Source organism: Microchirus variegatus (assembly GCF_963457635.1).
Source record: "Microchirus variegatus genome assembly, chromosome: 12".
Taxonomy (NCBI): Eukaryota; Metazoa; Chordata; class Actinopteri; order Pleuronectiformes; family Soleidae; genus Microchirus; species Microchirus variegatus.
Genome location: NC_139813.1, coordinates 20,671,792 through 20,693,430, shown reverse-complemented (window position 1 = coordinate 20,693,430; position 21,639 = coordinate 20,671,792). Strand labels below are relative to the sequence as shown.

The window sequence follows — 21,639 nt, the reverse complement described above, 5'->3', positions numbered from 1 at the left end:
GCAGTCGCAAGCATCAGCAAAAACGCAGTATTTCCAGGGCACAGCACATCCATCAATCAATGTAGAAATGAAACATGCCATTTTAAAATGGAAAACGGTTGCATAACGGCCATTATCTTCACACACCCTTGTGCAGTGTTGCATTCTGTTAAAAATGCAGGATGGTGCAGAAATTTGAGTTATCTGTTAGACCTAGGAGTCCAAGTCCATCAGTTGTTTTTTAAACTCGAGTGCATTGTTAACTTTTTCATACTTTATCTTCTTTCTATACCAGTCACAGGTGACACTTAATGTATATACATAAATTAGTTCAAACTTGATTTTTGGAATAAGTTATAGCCCTGACCGTAAGCTTTTTGCACCGTGTGTTCCATGTTCTTTTCACCTTTTTCCCCCCCAATTGATTTTCCTGTCATTTATGTTTTGTTAATGGTGGTAGTGGAAGTTCTTTCTAACGTACTGTAAATCTCCTGTTTTTTATTGGACTGAGTTCTGGTGAAGACATGGGCCAAAGCAATATGTTTAATATCTATTTTTATACTCTTTTAAACAACGGCTGCTCTGTATTTAAGACTCTATTTAAAATAATCTAATCTCTTTTCCTCTTTTGTTAATTGAACAAAAAGCTGTGTTTGACAAGCGCATATCTGGACAGTTTCAGGGTTTTTGCATCATAAAACTCAAATTTTATACTTTAGTTGAATGTCAGCACATGAACAGAAATTGTTGCATTTCATCAAAATGAACACGCAATTATCGGATGTTGGGGAAAAAAACGGCAGCATTGTATGGTGACATCCTGCCAAACACGGCTGGCTCTGCGAACACTGCACTTAACCGATCCCAACATAGTATTTCTTTCCCAGTGACAAACCCATGTGGTTTTCACCCTGTTTACAATAGAAATAAAATATAACCAGCATTAAATATCTACTGCTCTATCCTCCATATGTGTCACAGTGTGGCTGGTGCCAATCCCAGCTGACATAGGTTGAAAAGTGGGGTACACAAGAAGGGCCAACAGACGAACAGCCAATTTAGAGACCAGCATTGAATGGGAAACATTTGGTTTCTGCATGATAACAGCTGGCAACAGACCTACAGTCTTCTTCAAATACAGAAGAGAATAGCTGTTGTTGTCTGTCTGTTGCTGCCACCCAAAATCAATGCGTATTTGCTGTGTTTGTAAGACACCAGGTGTCCTCTGTTTGTCAGTTTAGGCCATGTAATTTCCAAGATGTTCAAAAGGTTACCTGGAAAAACAAGACGATTTGTAACAACAACAACAACAATAGCAACAGTTCAGATAATTAGTGATTGTTTACTGTGTAATTTAAAGGTCTAAAAGGAATAATTATACATCTTGTACTGTATCCGTCTCCCTGCTTTTAATGCTACCACTTTCTTAGTCATGGCAGTCTGTGGTTATGAAATTGCATGTTATTGTATCCAGATAATTGTCCTAAGTGATTCCTAAGGCCTGTTGTAAAGCACCGTGGTCAGAATATACAATACTGAGAGATCAGATTTGTTGTCTGATCTAGGGCCGTGTGATATGGATAAGAAATATCTCAATCTTTTTGGGAATTTTGTAATACATTCAGTTGCTGAAGGAAATTGTGCAAATTCAAAGACTGGCCCACGAGTGCTCACTGCTGCAGCAAGGAGGATGCATTTAAATACTCCACAATCTCAATTTGCATATCTCTAAAACAACAATCCCAATAATATCCGATTGCCCACCTCTCGTCTCATCTCTGCAAATGTTCTTTGTGATTTTAAGATGAAACACCTCAGGTGGGAGTGAGATGCTATTTTCTCATTCTCAGTAGCGCGGCCATATTTTGCTGTGTAGCCGAATCCATGCAGAGTGTTGTCAGCCTGATTAATTGGAATTACTCGCAGATGTTTTCTTCTCCCCTTGTTCTTTTTTCATAGCATCACAGTCCCAATGGAAATATTTTCCTCCCTCCCTCGCTAAGCACCCCGAGGAGTTTGTGCACTAATGCATCTGTATCTAAAAAAAAATCCAAAAATAGCCACGCATTGAGAAAATCTTCCGCATGTCAGACTGTATTTAAAAGCGCCTAGTTCTTGTCTGGAGGGTAAAGATAAATCCCCATCATGATATACCAGCCTGCTGTTATGCTTTACCTGCCATAAACAAATGCTGTATTGATAATCCAACAAGAGTAAATACATTCACAGTATAGTTTGACCTTTATGGGATTATGTAATTTCCTTTTTTCTTGCTTAGAGTTGCATTCAAGCAAATGGATTTATTGTTCACATTTGCTCCCTGAAAATGGGCTTACATATGCGGTTTCCTTTTGCCTGTAAACCGCAGAGCGTTTGAATTATTCATGTCTGCCCTAAGAGATGACACCTAGCCCCACAAAAATCCACCACATACCACTCCGCAGGGGAACAAATATTGAGCTGCCCGCTTGACAGCAACATTAATGCTGCAGGCGTCATGGCCTCCTCCATTCTTATTCCAGTTCGGTATGCAGTCTGCCCTTTCAGCATGGAATCATCTTAGTATTCGATACTATGGGAGAATTGGCTTTAAGACAAAGTCCTGTGTGAACAAGTCAGCTCGGGGTAGTTGCACTCAGATGTTACATTCAGTCGGCATCAGCAGGTTGTCTGTCTGAACTATAGATTTCTGTTGCGTAAGTACTGCATAAGCTGTCAGCACCACTGGAATATTTTCCTCTAGCTGTGAAAAGTTTTTTTCGTCCGTCTGTCCCTGACTGTGCAATGTCCCCATGCCACGCTATTCCATGATCTAATGCCTGATCACTTACATAACGCTGCTTACTAAGAAACCGCACCACGGTACTTCTCTCGCTCTCACTCCACTCCTCCTAACTGTCAAAACACAAGTTTTGCACTTTGCAAGCCAAACATTACTTACTCATTCACGTCACGGCGATCTCAATTCAATTTGAGAGTTCTGTCTAAAAGATGATTATCAGTTTACCTGCATGTTCATCATGACATCAAAGCAACTAATTATTTTTGTCAATGTACACTACCGTTCAAAAGTTTGGTGTCACCGATACAAGTTTTTTTGTTTTCCATTTCATGATTTTTTTATTCAGAATAATAATTTTACCCTTTCGTAAAAGAACCAGCAAAGCTGTTTTCAAGTTTTTTCTAGTGTTTTCTAATCATCCAATAGCACTGGAAATGGGCCTCTATACACCTATGTACATATTCCATTAAAAAGCAGACGTTTGCAGCTAGAATAGTCGTATAACTCTATACCACATTAACAATGTATAGAGTGTATTTCTGATTCATTTAATGTTATTTTCATTGAAGAAAAAGTGCTTCCAAAATTAGGGCATTTCTAAGTGACCCCAAACTTTTGAACAGTAGTGTATATATCACTTTTGGAGAAATCAGTGAATATGGCTGAAGCTATTGAAAGGATAAGCTGCGTTATGTCATGTGCATTTGAGTCAACTCCTGGTAGAGATTGGAAATGGTAACAATCCGTTAACAGTGTAATTAACAGGTTTTATCAGCCCATATTATGTTTCCACCTCAAGCTGTGCACTTTATTCATCAATTTTAATGAGGAATTCCACTGTGCCCGAATGTCAACATTTGTAATGAATGCTTTGTGTATTTTCGTAACCTCCCAACCTTTGGGGCGTCCCGTTTGGGAGGGTGTTGTAAATCAGAGCTGTGAGAGTTAGTTCACATTAGCCAAGTCTTCCTAGTCCTGTTGCAGAAAGACCTCGATGAGCCTCCAGTGAGCCTCTGCTGAGTTGAAACAGGACATCACTGTACAGTGTGTCAATGGAGTTCTGGGATGGCTGCCAAATGCTGTACATAGCTTAGCTGGGGTCAAGTTTGACGGCTTTAATACAACCTGAAAGCTCCCACCGTCTAATCCATAAAAGGCTTTACAATGAAAGCCTAGAATGACTCGGCTCTGCTTGTCTGGGGCTAAATATTTTGGTGTATTGTGTGGTGATTTGCAGTTGTGTTATATATCTTTAAAAAAATATTTAGATATATTATTTCTGTCTGTGATGACTTCCTCAACCAGGATTTGAATCAGTTGGTGATGTCAAAGACAATATACAGCTTAAATCTTGCACGCATGGTTACACTCGCAGTTGTAATGTCTGCTATGGAGCATTTTAATATTTATATACAAGCATTAATGCAGCGTATTTTCCCCTTGTGTGTGATTCCAGATGCCCCCTCCACAGAGCAGCAGGAACTGTTCTCCCAGAAACTCCAGCAGTGCTGTGTCCTCTTCGACTTCTTCGACTCCGTGACGGACCTGAAGAGCAAGGAGATCAAGAGGGCGACGCTCAACGAGCTTGTGGACTATGTGTCGACCAACAGAGGGGTGCTGGTGGAGTCCACATACCCGGAGATCACTAATATGGTGAGAGACGTACATTCTGCACAACCACTCTGCTCAGTGTCACTTCATGTGCATTTGTCTGGATTAAAACAAATGGATGGATAATTAGACGTCATTCTAGGTTGGATGTGGCACACTTCTGTATTTATACTTAACTTTCCACTTAATTTAATAGATCAGAACTCCAATGAATCATTCTCTCTGGCATTTTATTATACAACATTTATAATCTTACGTGTTTTCGTGAAGCTAATTTTGAGATAATTCTGCTATTCCCATGGCCAAATGAAGTCTTTTCACATAATGTTTGTGGCAGTGATTGTTTCCATGGCAACACACTGTACATTATTGTGAGTAAGAAGGAGTGTTTGTGATTGAGTGATTCTTGTGCAGTTTGATTATCAAGACTCTTATTGTCATTTTATGTATTTATGACAAAACAGTTACCTCAAGACCTGTACATAGGCATGATAGAGAGAAAGTCCCTCAGTCCAAACAGGATCTGAACCTTTGACCCCTCTTGCTGTGATGCAACAATACTAGCCACTGCACCACTGTGTCCCCGGCATGAGACGTGACTTGTTAAATTATTAGCATTTAGTCACAAAATGCACTGTGACCTGCAAACTCAACAAAAGCTTTGGTATTCTCTGAAATCGGTCAACCCAGTGCCCTTCAAAGAATGCTATAGATTTGAGTTCATGTAGTCGGTGCCTCAAACAGCCTGGTTTCCTCCTACGGTGTTACCGTGACTCATATGCAGCCTTTGCAACACAGCAAGTCAGAAAATGTAGTCCGTGCTGCAGCGAGTCGCTCCACGCTGAAGATTAACAGGAGCGTGTCCACACCTGAGACGAGGAGTCTTCAAATTCACCCGTGTTAAACTGAACAAATACTGATTCACGACAGCATTAACGGTGTATTTGCAAGTTCTTAAAAACCTTTTGTGATCTATTTGATATTACAAAAAAACGCTGAAGATATCCTAATTCCGCTTGGCTATAACCACAAAAACCATGATCCCGGTTTCTCTCATTACAGCCGTTATGGGTTTTTTCCCCCTCATAACTGTGGAGACTGCACATGTTGTTTAAGTGCCTCTTGGCATGACTTTGTCATGAACGAAAATGGAAACTTCCTGACATTGCCTTAACGTAGTTAGGAGTGGAGTCATATGATTGTATATTCTCGTATAAAAAGCACCATTCAGACACATTTAAGTTCCTTGTGACACCATTATATGGTGTTATATTTACCAAACGGCACTTAAATGTTGCTGACATGGGCTAAATTACAGACGTTTTTGACCAACACAGACAACATTTGCTGTCATTGTTTAAACAATGCAATGTCTGTTTTGAAATATGTAAGAAGTATTTCTGGTTCTACGCCACAGATGGAACAACTCTACAGACACAAATGAGACTATTGCGACCAAAAATCATGAGATTTGTGCAAAAGATACAGGAAATGGCATCTATTAATCAGATCTTTCAAATTAAGATTGACATCCCTTGTCTGTGCCAATTGATTTTTCTAAAAAAAATACATTAAAAAATACACTGCGTCAGTAAAAGAAATTCAAACTAAAGTCTTATTTTCCTGAATTTGAACCACCATGCTGATGCACCGGTCTGTTCTTCCTGTCCTCATTTCAAATGTCTGCTGAGCAACCGAGTGGATTTTTCCTAAATATAAACATTGAAGGTTGTGGTAACTAAAAATTGGATATGTGGGATGTTGTGCTCAGTCTGCAACATGGCATGATAAACTTTGCAGTGTGCCAACACAGGCAGTAAACACAGAAGCCAGGCCTTTTGAAGTCGGCACAGGAGATTTAGGGCGGCTGTAGATATTTAGCAGTCATGTCCATCCTTTCACATGACTATGGAATCAAATCTCCCTGTTCTTTAGAGTCAAATATTTTTGTTTTGTTTCACACAATCAAGAGCTGAATAATATCCTGTTGCCTATTTATACACTACATAATAACCCTGTGTAATGTCTTTAAATACCTTATCAGAAGGTTTAACAGTTTTGTTACCTGTGTAAATGCACATCTCTTGTTGATGCCCCGGTATTTTTCAGTGGCTTTTCTTCACAATGTCACTGGTCTATGTTGTGTATGATAGAAGGATGCAAGTCATGCTCAAAAGAAAGTCTCGTTGAGGCCACTGAAAGAGGTTAGATAAATAGCAGCTGCACTTTTAGCGAGCCGGCCTGATAATGGCTCTCCTTGGTACTCCATGCTTGGCATCACATGATAATGAAGAGGTGAGTGTTTCAAGTGCAGCCCATTATTCTGCTGCACTGACGCCAGCTTTGATCACTGAGATCGTCGAGATTACAAACAGCGAGGTTTCCTCATCTTTGTAAAACGAGGTTTTGCCAACTCTGTAATTAGTGTCACGAGCGTATTGTGGAAAAACTGCTTCTTTCATACAATTTAGATTGACTCCTTGTCTTTTCTCTCTTTGTCTGTAGTCAGACCGATGACATTACTGTTTGCTAAAAAAAAAAAAGGGCATCAAAAAGCTATAATTACCCTTTGATTTGCTTAAAGCCACATCTTTTTCATCCTTTGTGCCAGTGCCACACTCTAAGCTTCCCTCTTCCCTTTCTCTTTCCTCCTGTGTTAGTAGTTAACTGCAGGCTCTTTGAAACTGACCCCACACAGAGCTGCAGCCTCCTGTGTCATCAGTGTGCCTACACTGGTTTTACTCACAGCTCTGTCACTTGGGAACAGCCCATCTTTCAATCCTCCTACATCATCTTCACTCATACACACTAATCACTGTTTCCTTCCCCACCCGTGAAACATTTTTTATCGCACGCCTCCTATGTTTGTCATCCACCCACAATATTGTCTCATGTTCATCTGTAGTTACAACTTCTTTTTCAATATTGTGAATAGACTGTGAAAATAAATTCTGTTGGGATGCAGTCATGTGGCTGCATTAATGAGAATACAGTAGTGGGATAATTAAACACTGCACAGTATGGCTGGGTGTTGCTACAGATGTCCTGAATGATTTGTTTCTGATCCACATGCTTCTGATTCAGTTTGATATTCATTTATTCAGTGTATGTCAGCTGAGATTGGCACAGCGACCCTCATGTGAGGATAAAGCGGTAGAAGATGGATGATTTTTTACTTGGATCTTCACAGAACTAATGCTGCTAATTGAGCATTTGTATCTAATTAAAATGAACCATGTTGACATTTGGGACTCTGGAGTTGGGAAAGTGTGAAAAAAGATGACTCGGTCTTGTTTTTGTGGTCCGCTTCAGTCTTAAGTACAGGAGACAAAACATGCGATGTTGACTTCTGCACTCGCTGCTGGAATTGTTGCCTCACGGATCTCCACTTTGTCCCTAAAAAAACACAGGGTTCTACACAAACAGTCAATAAGGCAATGTGCCTGCTAGAGTCGGCAAATGCTCGCTTTTCCAAATGCTAACTGCTGTTAGCTGCCAGAGCCTCAGTGACGCTGACGTAGTTTCCTGTGTCTCATTTGCATTTAAACAGACAGGCACTCAAAAGCGAGCGTTCTGAACAGGGCTGTTTTGGCAGGGTGAACTGCTGTGGTTCAGTATTTTGACCTAAGCATGTCACAGACGGGTTCATTAAGACACCAGGAAAACAAGGTTAACTTGGAGTAAAAGGGCATAATATGTCTATGTCTAGTTAATTAAATGTATTTATTATTACCAAGCAATAAAACTCTACAGCACGTAACTCGGCAATACTTAAAAACTGGTTTGAATTCTAAATATGTGGCCTAAAGAGCATCACTCTATTGCAATTCTTGCCGTCTGGATTTTACAACTGTGGACAATTTTAATTGCAGCTGCTGTTATGTCTCATCACTGTGGTGAGGCACTTTTTCACGCAGCAGTGTTTAAATTGAAGCAGGTTCGACTTTCCTTGCCAGACAAACGTGTCGGCACCACGGTTTCATGGCGTGCGCCTGCCTCCCACCCACCAGCCTTTACTGTTCACTCTGTAAACAGTGAAATAATAAATCATAGAGCCTGTCAACGGGTTCTGTTACTGTTGGGCTAATGAATGACATGCTCGATTTAAGCGAGTTTGGACACTGTACAAATATTCTCGCCAGATGGTATTTTCATCAGCTCAGAAACAGCTGCAACTCCAGCGTCACACCGCTGTGAAATAACAGGAAGCGCAGGAGCAGGCAAATAAGAGCGCAGGGTAACAGTTGTTGGCCCAGCTTGTCCAACTGTGAAGAGGACAGGTGACACCAAAACAAAGCTGGGTTTCATTCCCTTTTTACTAATGCTGAGGTCTGACTGTAATGGTGCTGTAAAAAATGTGATCGTCACAGTGTCAGCGCTGAAGCACATTTAGCCCTGTTCAGCAAATACTTGGAGCAGAGGACTGTTATATAATATTTTAATGACCCACACAGAGGCGCGTCACTAGAAATGTGTTTGTTTCAAGAAGTGGAGGGGGGGTTTCAGCCCCAAATTCTCCACGTGACGTCTGCTTCCGTCAATTATTTCCAGTGTTCACTTCAAAGAGGGCATCATGCTTCTTCTTTTTTTACACTGCCACACCTGTTACGATCTGTCTCTCTGTAACAGATGTTTTTATAGTTTGTTAGTCCTGAAGTTAATGCATGCAATTATGTCAAGAAAACAACCCCTTTTTCAGACATTTTTTGGGTGCAAACAATTAATCCCAAAACTTCTTAACCTCCTTTTCCATTTGTGTCATTTTGGATTCGTCTCTGGGTAATTTAATGTAGTCTTTATCGCTCCGGCATGACAGTGACAGCTTTTCCAGCTCCCCACGGCACTGTGTGTCACACTCAAATTTACCGTGGCTAAATATAACAAGGTGGGACAGAGGGCGGCAGTGATCTGTCGAGAACAATTGTCTTTGGTAGTTAGCACTAATAGAGGTTTGCAGCCACTGCAGAATCTGTAATGTTTTTGTCCAGCTCTGCAGCTAAATTAAAGTGGGTCAGAGATAGTCCAGATAAAGCTGCTGAGTGTGGAGGCTCAAAAACTAAATTGAGTCTAATTGAACAGCATTCGGTGGTCATCTTTTATGTACGTCTGCATATTTAACAAAAAAAGCACTGGTTCTCATGTGAAAAACTTTTTGCTGGCAGTACATTCTCCCATCCTCTCTTGTGACGTTAACCCCCCCGTCTGTTTATTTCTGCCTCGTTTTTCCTCTTCAGATCTGCACCAACATTTTCCGGACCCTTCCGCCAAGTGAAAACCCGGATTTTGACCCAGAGGAGGACGAACCCACTCTAGAAGCTGCATGGCCTCACATCCAAGTAAGAATCGGATACTTTTCCGCTGTCACACGCCTTTATGTCATTTTATTGTGTGTTAGGAGTCTTTACACAGTGCATGTTTATATTTTGTTTTTTAAATTTTCCTTGTGTCTTCCAGCTGGTCTACGAATTTCTCCTGCGTTTTCTAGAAAATCCAGACTTTCAGCCCAGCATTGCGAAGCGATACATTGATCAGAAATTTGTCCTGCAGGTGAGAGTCTTTTATTTATAACAGTTGCCGTGGCCTCAGTCAAGAATTAACGACGTTTCCAAGCCTGGTTGGCTCTGTGGAACACATTTTACACATACTGTATGTTTTATTGGGTTTTCAGTTATTAGCCACATATTCAAAGCCATGATATCCACCGATTTACCCACAGATGGACTATTCTGTTACTCGACTATACTGTTTTCAGCTGTGCTAACATAATTGCACAAGGGTTTAACGCGATTAGCAAAGCACAATGTACCATTAGAACACTGGAGAGATGGTTGCTGGAAATGGGCCTCTATACACATACTGTATTTACAATATTCCATTAAAAACCAGACGTTTGCAGCTAGAATAGTCTTTTACCACATTAACAATGTATAGAGTACATTTCTGATTAATTTAATGTTATATTCATTGAAGAAAAAGTGCTTGTCCTTCAAAATTAAGGACATTTCTAAGTGACCACAAACTTTTGAATGATAGTGTGTTTTCATTAGCTGTCAAAATTCCCACGATAATCCATTTACCAAAACAAAAAATATATATTCTTCCATTTATAGTCATAGGTTTTTTTTTAAAGGTTGCCATTCCAGCCAGCTCCTCTTGGTTGGTCGAATGATCAGATTTTCCAAGTGATAAATACATGTACTTGTCTTGTGAGTTCACCAACGTTCACTCTGGTTTTTTGGATGAGTCAAACCATTAATACGCTGTAGCCCGTCTACATCTGTCCCGGCTCAGTACCCACCTACCTCAGGAATGCTTCACTTCTTGTGCGAAGCAGCAGAAAGAGAGAGAGGGAGAGAGAAGCATCGGCGAACATGGACCACAGAGCCAGGAATGTTGGCGGAGCCACATCCGAGGTGCCTGCATTGACTTTCCATGATGCAAGTGTGTCTTGGCGAAGCTTTAAATAGCCGCCTGTTGTTTACGCTCTCAAGGAAGGAGAAGTGGACTGTGGTTGGAACAGCGGGAGTGAGATGGAGGTTTAGGTGGCAGTAAAGGCTCGCGTTTTAGTTCACGTAAGTCACAGTAATGCGCACAGCGGGCGTGGGAATGGTTCCTGTGATGCATTTTCACCCCAAGCACAGCAGGCAGAAACAGCCTTAGTCGTTTAGATGATGAGAAATTCTCTGAAGGTGGTCCTTAAAAGGATAGGCACATTTTACTGTGGGGATTCCATGTTGGTGTATGGGTTTTTGTCCATTTTTAGATTCCACCACTTTTGGCACCTACCTAGCAGAACCCCCAGGTGACCTTGTTCATTATCACATCTCTAATATTTACACTGCGCGTACAAAGTATGTGTTAAATAGTCTCTGTCGTTGCATCATTTGCTTCTGGGTGTGAAGTGAAACGCGCAGCCGTCTTCAAGTCTTTCAGTGGTCGATTTAATCAGATGTAAACCTGTTCTGCACCAAAAAGACTAAACAGACACATTCTTTGAGTGCAAGCTTGCAGACGTTGACTGATAAGGAATCTTAACTGCTCACAAGGAACCAGTGATTGGATTAGCAACAGCCCAATATGCTGTATATTTTTCATGTTCTGTAGGACCAAAGTCATAATTGTTGGCATAGTTAGGTCCTTGGAACATGTTTCTTTGATAATTATGGCTTCTGATCCTGCTGCCATTGACATGGGAAAACAACCAGATGAGGAGTAAAGCACAGAACATGTGGTCAAACACATGGGTTTTTTTTCCCCCTAGGGGAGCACTGGTGGAATAATGTGGAGTGTGTTTGTCAATGTGTTGGTATGAAGCAACTGTTTTTCACCCCCCAGTAAGGAAAGAAATCATTTAAATCCATGAATGACTCCTCACTGTGGCAAGGCAACTTTAAAACCAGTCAGGTTGAGGTTCATAAACTGCTTCTCATCTACTCTACATCTGTGGAATTGAGTCCAGCGAGTCTCCAGTGTGTATGCATCTCTGTATTTATGTCCATTATAGATTACTCTCTAGCACGTGTCAAACTCGAGGCCTGGGGGCCAGATGTGACACGGCCACTGGGTCGCAGTGTATCATTGTATATGCATCATGCGACAAGGGAAATTGAATTAGTAATAAATACAGAAAGTTATTTAGCAATATGTTATGGTGTAGTTACCTTTATTTTACATTAGATTTACATTTATTACATTTATTCTGTATGACCGTTACATCTGGCCCTTTGAGAGTTAACCATTATGCTGATGTGGCCCTCAGTAAAAATTAGTTTGACACCCCTGCTCTAACATTAATGCAAGTAGTATGTCGATATGACCAAAACGAAATAATTTAAGCCACTTTCTTATACAAGTCTTGGCATAATTTTAGCATCAGGCTTTAGGCACAGGAGATGGACCTCACTTCTTTCCTGTGGCATTGTTCACGTGTGCTTTATACGTCACAGAGTTACACTCATCACCCTTTAGTCAATCAAATTAGTTTCACCCCCGGCTTTTAATCGAGGCATTACTGAATTAATTTCAGTAATGACTTGATTGACTCATAATGGATCGTCTTTTTAAGAGATTTCACTTTCCATCTCTTTCCCTCAATGTGTCTGTGGTCTGCGTGTGAACAAATTAACTTTGGATGTGTCGTCTGGTTTGAATTGAGGTTTAAAAAAAAAAAAACTACCATTAGCATTGGGTTATGCGAGTCGTGCTTGTCGCGTTCAGGAACTCCAATCACAGTAGGTCACGCTAGGATTAAAGTATTGACATCACCTCAGGCAATGAATTATTGTCTGGCACCTTGTGTTTCGTAATAACACCAGGTCCGATTTCTATACTCCATTTTATCCCCGTTGTCTGAACTTCTGAACAGTAGCAATTCATCTGTTCTGTCACGTCAGTATCTCCAAATCACTCAGTGTTGCTTTTGTCATGGATTAATCTGCTAATAAGATGTTTTTTTCTATATAGAAGTGATTTTTGCCTGACATCAAAAAATAACTGCCTATCAGGATCAGTAAGGGTTTGTGATATTATGTAATCAAACACAGTTCGTAGGCTTTTACACTTCTATAATATCCAAAATGTCATTGGCAATTGTCCTTCACTCATGCAGAAAAGAACCATTCTTTATTCTTATGTAAATTAGTGATTCAGTTTGTTTTGTCTTTGCCGTACTCGTTGATGTCTGTCTTTCATTTTTCACCGTCTCGCTCTTTTTTCTTTTAGCTCCTGGAGCTGTTTGACAGCGAGGACCCGAGGGAGCGGGACTTCCTGAAGACCATCCTGCATCGCATTTACGGAAAGTTCCTGGGCTTACGAGCCTTCATCCGAAAGCAGATCAACAATATTTTCTTGCGGTGAGTAAAATTGAAATGTAACAATCCCATCTTTTCATGTAACCACAGGCTTTATCCCTGAGGGTTTTTTGTTGTATCTTGTTCCTTCAGTTACTTCTTTCTCTCATATGTGTGATTATTGATTGTGGTGTTATCTTGGTGTTTTTGTTCTTCTTGGTGAAAATAGTCGTTTGGTGCATTTTCCTCCTTCTCTTTTACGACGCAGTGGAAACACAAACTGGAGACTTTTTTTTTTGGTCAGATCTTTATTGCTCCTGTTGCTGCGTGACGGCGAGCCTCAGACGAATGAAACAGGGGACACTTGATGTCGTTTCCAACAGGCAAGGTGGTAAAATGGGTGCACCCACTTTAACCATCTGCCACTGACAATATAAATAGTGCCACAGTTGTCAGGCTCTGTTGGTACATACCATGAGTGCACAGACACATGGAAATGGGTTACTAAACAAAGCAGGTCAATGATGCATGGATCGTTAAGTTATGTAATAGCAGCCGTACTTTTAATGTCTCTTAGACTTCAGCCGAATATGTTCATCTACCACAATAATGCCAGGTGGATTTATAGATCACATTCAAGTGTTGAGAGGGAAAGAACCGAAAAGAAACTCCACTGCACTTTCACCCTTACTCTCAAGTCTAGACTGGGAGAAAGCCAGGATCAGCTGATCTTGGGATCTGAAAACAGGAAATGGGGGGGTGGGAGTTCAGAGATTCACTGAGAAACCAGGACACACCAACCTTTAAAAACAAATATGCCTATGCAAGCTCACATTTTTATTATTATTAATAATAATAATAATAATAATAATAATAATCATAATAACAATAATAATAATAATTCTGATTATAATAATATCTTTATTCATACGGCACCTTTTGTAAAAACAGAGGTTGCAAAGTGCTTTGAAGAAATTGTGAAGCCAAAAGACTGCAAGCTAAAAAATGTGGACAAAGAAAATGAACAAATCAACGAGGAATAAAAGTGCAATGTAAATGGGAATAAAGGTTTTAAATCATAAAATTGAGCAAAATAAAGGGTCATGGGTCTAAGGGACCTTAGGGTCACTCACTGATTCAGTGAACCTTTCCCCCCGAGGAGAAAAATCAGCAGACGACACCAAGTAAAATATCCTAAGATTAGATTTTCAGTGTTCTGCACGTTGTTGGGGAAAGGGTAAATGTCCCAATCCACCTCCCAATTGAATGTTTTAACAGAGCACAGTATTGGCAGCAGCAGCCCGTTCTTATTTCTGTGTGCTGTTGTGCTGCGTTTCATAATTCATGTCGTCACTGTGTCCGTTGCCTCTCCAGGTTTATCTATGAAACCGACCACTTCAACGGAGTCGCTGAGCTGCTCGAAATCCTGGGCAGGTCAGTACTGATGTGTGGTCAGGTCACGTCAAGTATAATAATATAATGCAATAATATATTTTTTTTTGTCATACTGTGTTTAAACAGTTAACTCATGATATTTGACTCTTTGGTTGTTGATTGTGTTAAAAGACGGAATGAGTCAATTTTTTTAGACTTTGAATAAGTTTAAGCTTATTTTACTGCATATTTTACAGCCTTGTTGTGCTCTGATCCTGCAGTATTTAGTGTTCTTATTATTGCTCTGTACAGTAAACTGACATCTCTGCTCTGCTGTTGCTCTGTTTACAGTATCATCAATGGTTTTGCGTTACCTCTGAAAGCAGAGCACAAGCAGTTCCTGATGAAAGTGCTGATCCCTTTACACACAGCTAAAGGACTGGCCCTCTTCCATGCTCAGGTACGAATATACTCTGTGTATATGTGTGTGTTTTCCTGAGCTGTGGATTTGAACAAAACTCGGGTGTTGATTTTATGCATTTTTATATTGACTGTTGTCCTGTAATATCTGTGTTATAGCACTATCTAGTGGCGTTGAAATGAAACTGCAGACTCATTGGTGGTTCTTTGCTTCAGTGTGTTTTCACTGAGAACCACAGTGGACATTTCTAAAATGACACAAATATCTAATATTTAGGATTTGAACAGTTACACATTTTTATTACTTCATTGTCACCATCCTTTGTTTTAAACAGAGACACTGGACACAAGCTCTCTTTTTCAAGGCTGTCCTGCATGTAACATAAAGATATTAAATAGTATTTTATATCATATTATTTTAATAAGATGCCTCGCACTCATACACACAGATTTGTGCAGCTACCTTTTTAAGGACTTCCATTCATTTGGACAGCCCAACCACATTATTATTATTATTATTATAATTATACCTTACCCTAACCTTCAAATATTAGCCCTAAACTTGAGCTGTATGGACCAGGTTTTTACTCCAATGAGGACTACTGGTCATTAAAAGGTCAGTGTTTGTGCCAGACAAGGGTCCTTTAAGACAAATACAAGAACACACGCACATAGACAACAGTTCCAGTATCAAACGAAATCGATTCAACAACCTTCAAGAGAAGCAATATTTCCATAATTTTTTACACAAAATTAGTTTAGCTACTGGTCTTCAGTGTCTTCGGTGTACTGCAGTGTTATCAGGATGAGGTTATTGTTTACAGACGGTATATGAATGTGTTTTTTGTGCTTTTGTTTATGACTCAGCTGGCCTACTGTGTGGTGCAGTTCCTGGAGAAGGATCCTACGCTGACTGAGCCGGTACTTTTTCTTCTCACTCAAAACACAGCACCTCCTGCACTAAATTAGTCCACACTACAGAGAAAAGTGTTGTTACATGTTGTCAACCACCCACTCAAACTCATTTTAGTATTTAGCGTTGCTTTTTAGAGATAAATTCTCTTATTGTCTGTGCAGGTGATCCGCGGGCTGCTGAAGTTTTGGCCTAAAACCTGCAGCCAGAAAGAGGTAACCTGCACTCACGCACCACACTCTACACCACAGACGTCATTTTAAACCTTTAACGCTTCATATTCCGCATGTCGTTTCAAATTTAGGTGATGTTTCTGGGTGAAATTGAAGAGATTCTCGATGTCATCGAGCCAACGCAGTTCAGCAAAATCCAGGAGCCGTTGTTCAAGCAGATCTCTCGATGCGTGGTCAATCCACACTTTCAGGTGAGACTGAAAACACAAAGATCATCCCTCCATCTTTAGGAAAGGAGAAGTGTTGATATAATGACCACATGATGAATCAACAATGCGCCTTTTCCAGACTGTCACTCCTGGACGGGTTTCGTAGTATATTCTCGAGCTGCAACTAACGATTATTTTCATAATCCATTATTTTCTCCATTAATCATTTGGTCCATAAAATGTCAGAAAATGTTAAAAAAAAAACGTTAATCAGTGTCTGTCAAACCTGGAAAAGACGATGTTCTCCAATGTTCTTGTTTTGTCCGCAAGCCGAAATAATTCAGTTTTAATGATTTCTTTGTTATGTGGAGCAAAGAAACGAAGAACATATTGACATTTAAGAAGCTAAAACAATCAGAAATGTTGTTGTAATCAGAGCTGTAGTATGTTCAGTTGTTCCAGGGTCAATTTCGAAAACAATTGTGTAACACAAGAATAAAGAGAGCTGGAAGGAAACCCTGTTCATAGATGATCAATGGCAGCATGATGTTGGTGTAAATGCCTGATCGTTGAAAGTTAAAATAATGATTGGACACAACCTGACCTCACACAGGTCCAGAGGGATGCTGTGTCCCCTGTTTGACTTTCAATATGCAGCATACCAGCAACCAAAGCTACTCATAGAAGCTTTATTTGTTTGTTTTTGACTTTAATACTTGCTGCTTTACCTGACTATGTGGTACGGCCTCAGCATGGCACAGCTCAGCTCTACATGGTTTGGTTGGTTTTCCATTTCTATATTACCTCCAGAGTAGGTACTAAAAACAGTACCAGATACTACCGCTAATGGAAAAGCAAAATAACTGTGACGAGGCCAGTCGCACTGAGACCATGTATTAGAAAAGCGCCATTAGTCATTTATGACGCGTAACTACTGAGCGCACTGCTGCCATTAAACAGTCAACATCCAAAGAGACTTTTTGTCCTCTCTTGTCATTTATATTTACACACATTTCTTTCTTCTCACCTCACAGGTAGCAGAGCGAGCACTGTACTTCTGGAATAATGAATACATCCTCAGCCTCATCGAGGAGAACATCGACAAAGTCCTCCCCATCATGTTCGGTAACCTGTACAGAATCTCCAAAGAGCACTGGAATCAGTATGTAATATGAATTCATCTCACTTGTTTCCCTCAGTTATATTTAGTCTATATGTTGTGTGTATGTTGGGAGGGGCCATGTCTAATGGCTGTGAAGTAGGCTTATGGCGTGGGGGTAGAAGATGTCTTACATTTCACACTCCTGTATGTTGTATGGAGTGTGAACAGGTGGTGCTGGGGGTGTGTGAGATCTTTGATGATATTATGGGCCCTCCAGAGGACTCTCTAGGCAGGGCCACTCTTTGTTATCCATCCGCTGTGCTTTTAATGGCTCTCTCTGGTCCCCTTTACACCGCCTGGCCACTTGTAATAGAGCAGATTATTGCATTTTTTTTTCCAGGAAAATCTTTCACAAGTGGAAAGAAGCACCAACTGAATGTGACTGATTGTACCTCTTGAGTAATTCTTTTGAAAAATTCCACTTGCCACGTAAATTTCAAAATGTAGTGTCCAATGATAGGTTACATTTCTAATTTATGAATATGAAACCCTTTTTATACCTCTTTCTTGCCATTTACTCAGAATATTTTCTAAAGCGTCTCCTTTCTGTTCGCCAGGACAATCGTAGCTCTGGTCTACAATGTGCTGAAGACGCTGATGGAGATGAACTGCACCTTGTTCGATGAGCTGACGTCCTCGTATAAAGTGGACAGGCAACGGTGAGTCACAGCAAGAAAAGCCAATAAAATTCACTTCACAAAAATCACTGAATTCAATTTTCTCATAAGAGAGAGTGGATTGTCCCTGTTTGGCCAAAATATTATATGTATAGTTGAACAAAGGGGCTTTTTTTTTATTTTAAGAAGGATAACGGGTCAATAAAAGCCACATCTTTCATCATATTGATGTGATTTATAACATAATGGATGTGGAATTTCAAACTTTGATATCAAGAAGGGCAAAAGTCAGACAACTAGTGCTGGGTACGTTAACGCACATTAACGGCGTCGACGTTAACGCACATGATGCATTTTCATGACGACTGACTGGAAAAAGACAAGTGTGACGTCATGTTTACGTGACTCCCGATTTGTTAAATGAGTCTCTAAAGTAACGGTAAACTCTAAAAACAGAGCCCCGCTAACAGCGCAAAAGAAGCTAACGGAGCTAACTGGTAAACGGTGCCTGGACTCTGGTGCCGCAGCATGTTAACGCCTGAACAGGGTTCCTTTAAAAAAAGAAAAGAACACCTTTTTTTTTGCTGTTGATCCAGGGAGAAGAAAAAGGAGCAGGAGAGGGATGATCTGTGGAAGAAGCTCGACGAGCTCAGGCTCAGCAAAGCCACTCTGATCCAGAACAACAGCCACGGGCTCACGAGTGTCCAGAATAACAACAACAACAACAACAACAACAGCAGCAGCAGTAGTAATAATGACAACCAGAACAAGAGTGTTGATCCCACTGTTGCCGCCGCCGTCGTCACCACAGACAACAAGGAGCCTGATGTGAGTGTATCAGCCACTGAGAGCAATACATGTGCCAAATGACAGCGGACCTCAGCTCTGTCTTCTGTAACGGTTTGACCCCCATGTTCACGACCGCCAGGAGAGGATTGATGGAGACAGGAAAAAAAAAACAAAGTACACCTCAGCAGTATGTATTACATCTTCTTAGAACGCCAGCATTTCTTTGGCAGAAAAGAAATATATATATATATATATATATTTCAACCTAAGACTATTTTTGGATGTTACAGTGTGGCTATAGTATATTGTTTATCTGTCTGATCAAAGATTTATCCTTTCACATTTAGTTTCTTAACTGATTTGTTATATTCGTTGTATGATATTCGGGGGAACGGGGAGAAAATAATGATGACTTGAATTAAATGTTTCCAATCGTGCTGCACTTAGACGAGCTGTATAGCTATTTAAAGTCTATTTTTAATGTGCGCTCCCCACTCGCTGCCAACACATGGGTGTACAAACCTTTAAGAAGAAGAGAACTTGCAGACTTTGGGAGTATGTGGGGGCAAAAAAAAAAAATGGGACCAGACCCATAGTTATTAGACATTTAGTGGTCATTAATGTATAGAAAAGGGCTGTTGTTAGGATCAGAAGAAGCTAGACGACGGATCTCTGGTGTCCTTGATGAACGAGACGTTCGCGGCCAAAACAAACGTCACCTAATAAAGGAAAACTAATCACAGAGATGAATGAATGGTTAGCGGAGAATGTGCAGTGGAATGGTTCAAATTTATTAATGGTAAATGTCACATTTTTGAGATTATTTGTTGTGTTTCAGGTGTTGGTAAATATTTTTTTTTGTCTGGGGGAAAAACAGGAAGCTTTTTGTTGTGAACACAACACCTCAGTTGATGAGATTATTTACACTAAAGTATTGAGAGGGCTTCTAAAGGATGCTATATTTTTGTTCTTTTTTTGTTTTAGTTTCTTTCACTTTTTTTTTTTTAGCTTGACATGAATTAAAGCTGCTGTCATTGACGTCGTCTTTTGGCTAACTTCCTGTCCGTTTGCTGCCATTAGCATTCTTCCTCCTCATCTTTACATCGACCCCTAATGACCGTGTTTGATGGGAAACTTTATTCAAGCGTGAATAGCCCGACTTCACGAGCAGAGAGGTCTGGCTGTTTGTCACTGCCGCTTTCAGAAACTATTTTTTATCAAAAGTATTGATTGGCGGCGTTTTTTAAAGAAGTATGACACTGCAGCCTACGTTCAGTTAGCGTAGCATAGCACGAAGACTGACAACTGCTAGCTTAGCAAAACTGCTTGTCCTCACAAAGAAATACTCTGGGTTTTGACCCCTTGTTAAAAAAAAACTTAACTGTAGTATTTACTTAATGTTTTTTGTACAGAGTAAACAAACACGCGTTATTTTTCCCCTCCAGACTTTTTTTTCTCTCTCCAGTCTTCATGCTATGCTAAGCTAACCCAGAGCCCGTAGGAGTTGGCTAGTGCTTCATCTCCTCATCTATCTAAGCAAATATTTCCCCAAACAATTGAGTGATTTGGCCGTTTCTAAAAAACACAAACGTGCACCTGAGAACCCACAGCGCTATATTTTTCTAGGTTATTGATAAAGCGAATGTGTTTTTGCAGATGGAAAATGATGCATAAATGTGCTTCGGTGTGTATGTGATGACTCCCGTCTATTATGTGTTTGGAGGCTATCCAAAGGGAAACGCCACTCAGTTGAATACTTATATGGAGCGTTGTAGTATTTCCCTGATCTAGGAAAGTGCAGTCCGTGCTATATAAACACCATTGTTTGACTCTTAAAGCGAAGATGACCTTTCAAACACTCTGATTTCGATAAGCACGCCTGAACTTGTGCATTTGTAAAATCATAACTTTATCTTCTATTCCTAACAGGAAAATCCCATTGAATTGGTAACGTCAATGCCTTTTCACTCCTCTCCACTCCAGACTCCAATCACTTTTGATTTTTGATTTCAACCCGACTGCAACTGATCATAGGAACGACTTGTGTTTTCTTTTTCGATTGAACGATGGTGATCCCCTTGAATCCAGGTGTCTAGACTCTTGTTGATATTTTTAGTTGATATTTTAGCTCCCTCTGATGCCTTTGTGTCTGTACAGCATTCCAGCCTCTGTGACTTTGAGAAAAAAACAAACAAAAAAAAAAGCGTGTGGAGTCTTCTAATCACTTATTTAGGTTTCACCATTTAATAAAGTCTATTTTATCTTTGTATTCAAAATATACCTTTTCAGCCTGTTCTTTTTTCTTTAGTTTTTTTGCTTTCTCCTTCAGCCGCAGTACGTCATTAATGTCAGTAGGTGGTGCAATATGAATTGTTATCTTATCTGAATACATACCATGAATACTATTTACTGCTTTTTAAAACTCTTACCTTATTTGAGTAGAAAATCACACCATGAATAAGTCCTGCATTTATAATCCAAAAAATAAGTATCAAAAGTTTAAGTTAATGTCCCTATGACTACTCTTAAATATGTAAATGACCTGTTTATGAAATATTTAATCTCAGTCATAGACTGAAAAAAGACCAGGAATTAATGGAATAATCTGAAATGATTAGTAGTTTTAAGAGGAAAAACATCCACACTAGTTTTCTAGTTGTTTTTATGGATCATTTCCAAGTCCAGCAGTGTTAATAAGAGGTTAGATAATGGGCGAGTGGCCATAATTTAACAATCATGTGGACTTGAAAAATTAGGCCCATTATATATCGCTGCTGGCTGTGTGTTTTTATTTATTTTTTTTACCACTCACTGGTTAATT

General features: G+C 40.0%; 1 protein-coding gene across 1 annotated transcript in view; it reads left to right on the top strand.

Annotated features, from left to right (window-relative positions):
- The window catches only part of ppp2r5a (protein phosphatase 2, regulatory subunit B', alpha isoform), a 29,085-nt gene extending 8,060 nt beyond the window's left edge, over positions 1 to 21,025 (top strand). The window contains exons 2-13 of the mRNA XM_083898995.1: positions 4,218 to 4,414; positions 9,607 to 9,708; positions 9,827 to 9,919; positions 13,094 to 13,224; positions 14,536 to 14,595; positions 14,887 to 14,995; positions 15,823 to 15,876; positions 16,033 to 16,083; positions 16,173 to 16,292; positions 17,285 to 17,412; positions 17,970 to 18,071; positions 18,626 to 21,025. Coding sequence (XP_083755121.1) covers positions 4,218 to 4,414; positions 9,607 to 9,708; positions 9,827 to 9,919; positions 13,094 to 13,224; positions 14,536 to 14,595; positions 14,887 to 14,995; positions 15,823 to 15,876; positions 16,033 to 16,083; positions 16,173 to 16,292; positions 17,285 to 17,412; positions 17,970 to 18,071; positions 18,626 to 18,899 — 1,421 coding nt within the window. The 3' untranslated portion in view covers positions 18,900 to 21,025. The remainder of the gene's footprint in view (positions 1 to 4,217; positions 4,415 to 9,606; positions 9,709 to 9,826; positions 9,920 to 13,093; positions 13,225 to 14,535; positions 14,596 to 14,886; positions 14,996 to 15,822; positions 15,877 to 16,032; positions 16,084 to 16,172; positions 16,293 to 17,284; positions 17,413 to 17,969; positions 18,072 to 18,625) is intronic.
- The last annotated feature ends 614 nt before the right edge of the window (positions 21,026 to 21,639 follow it).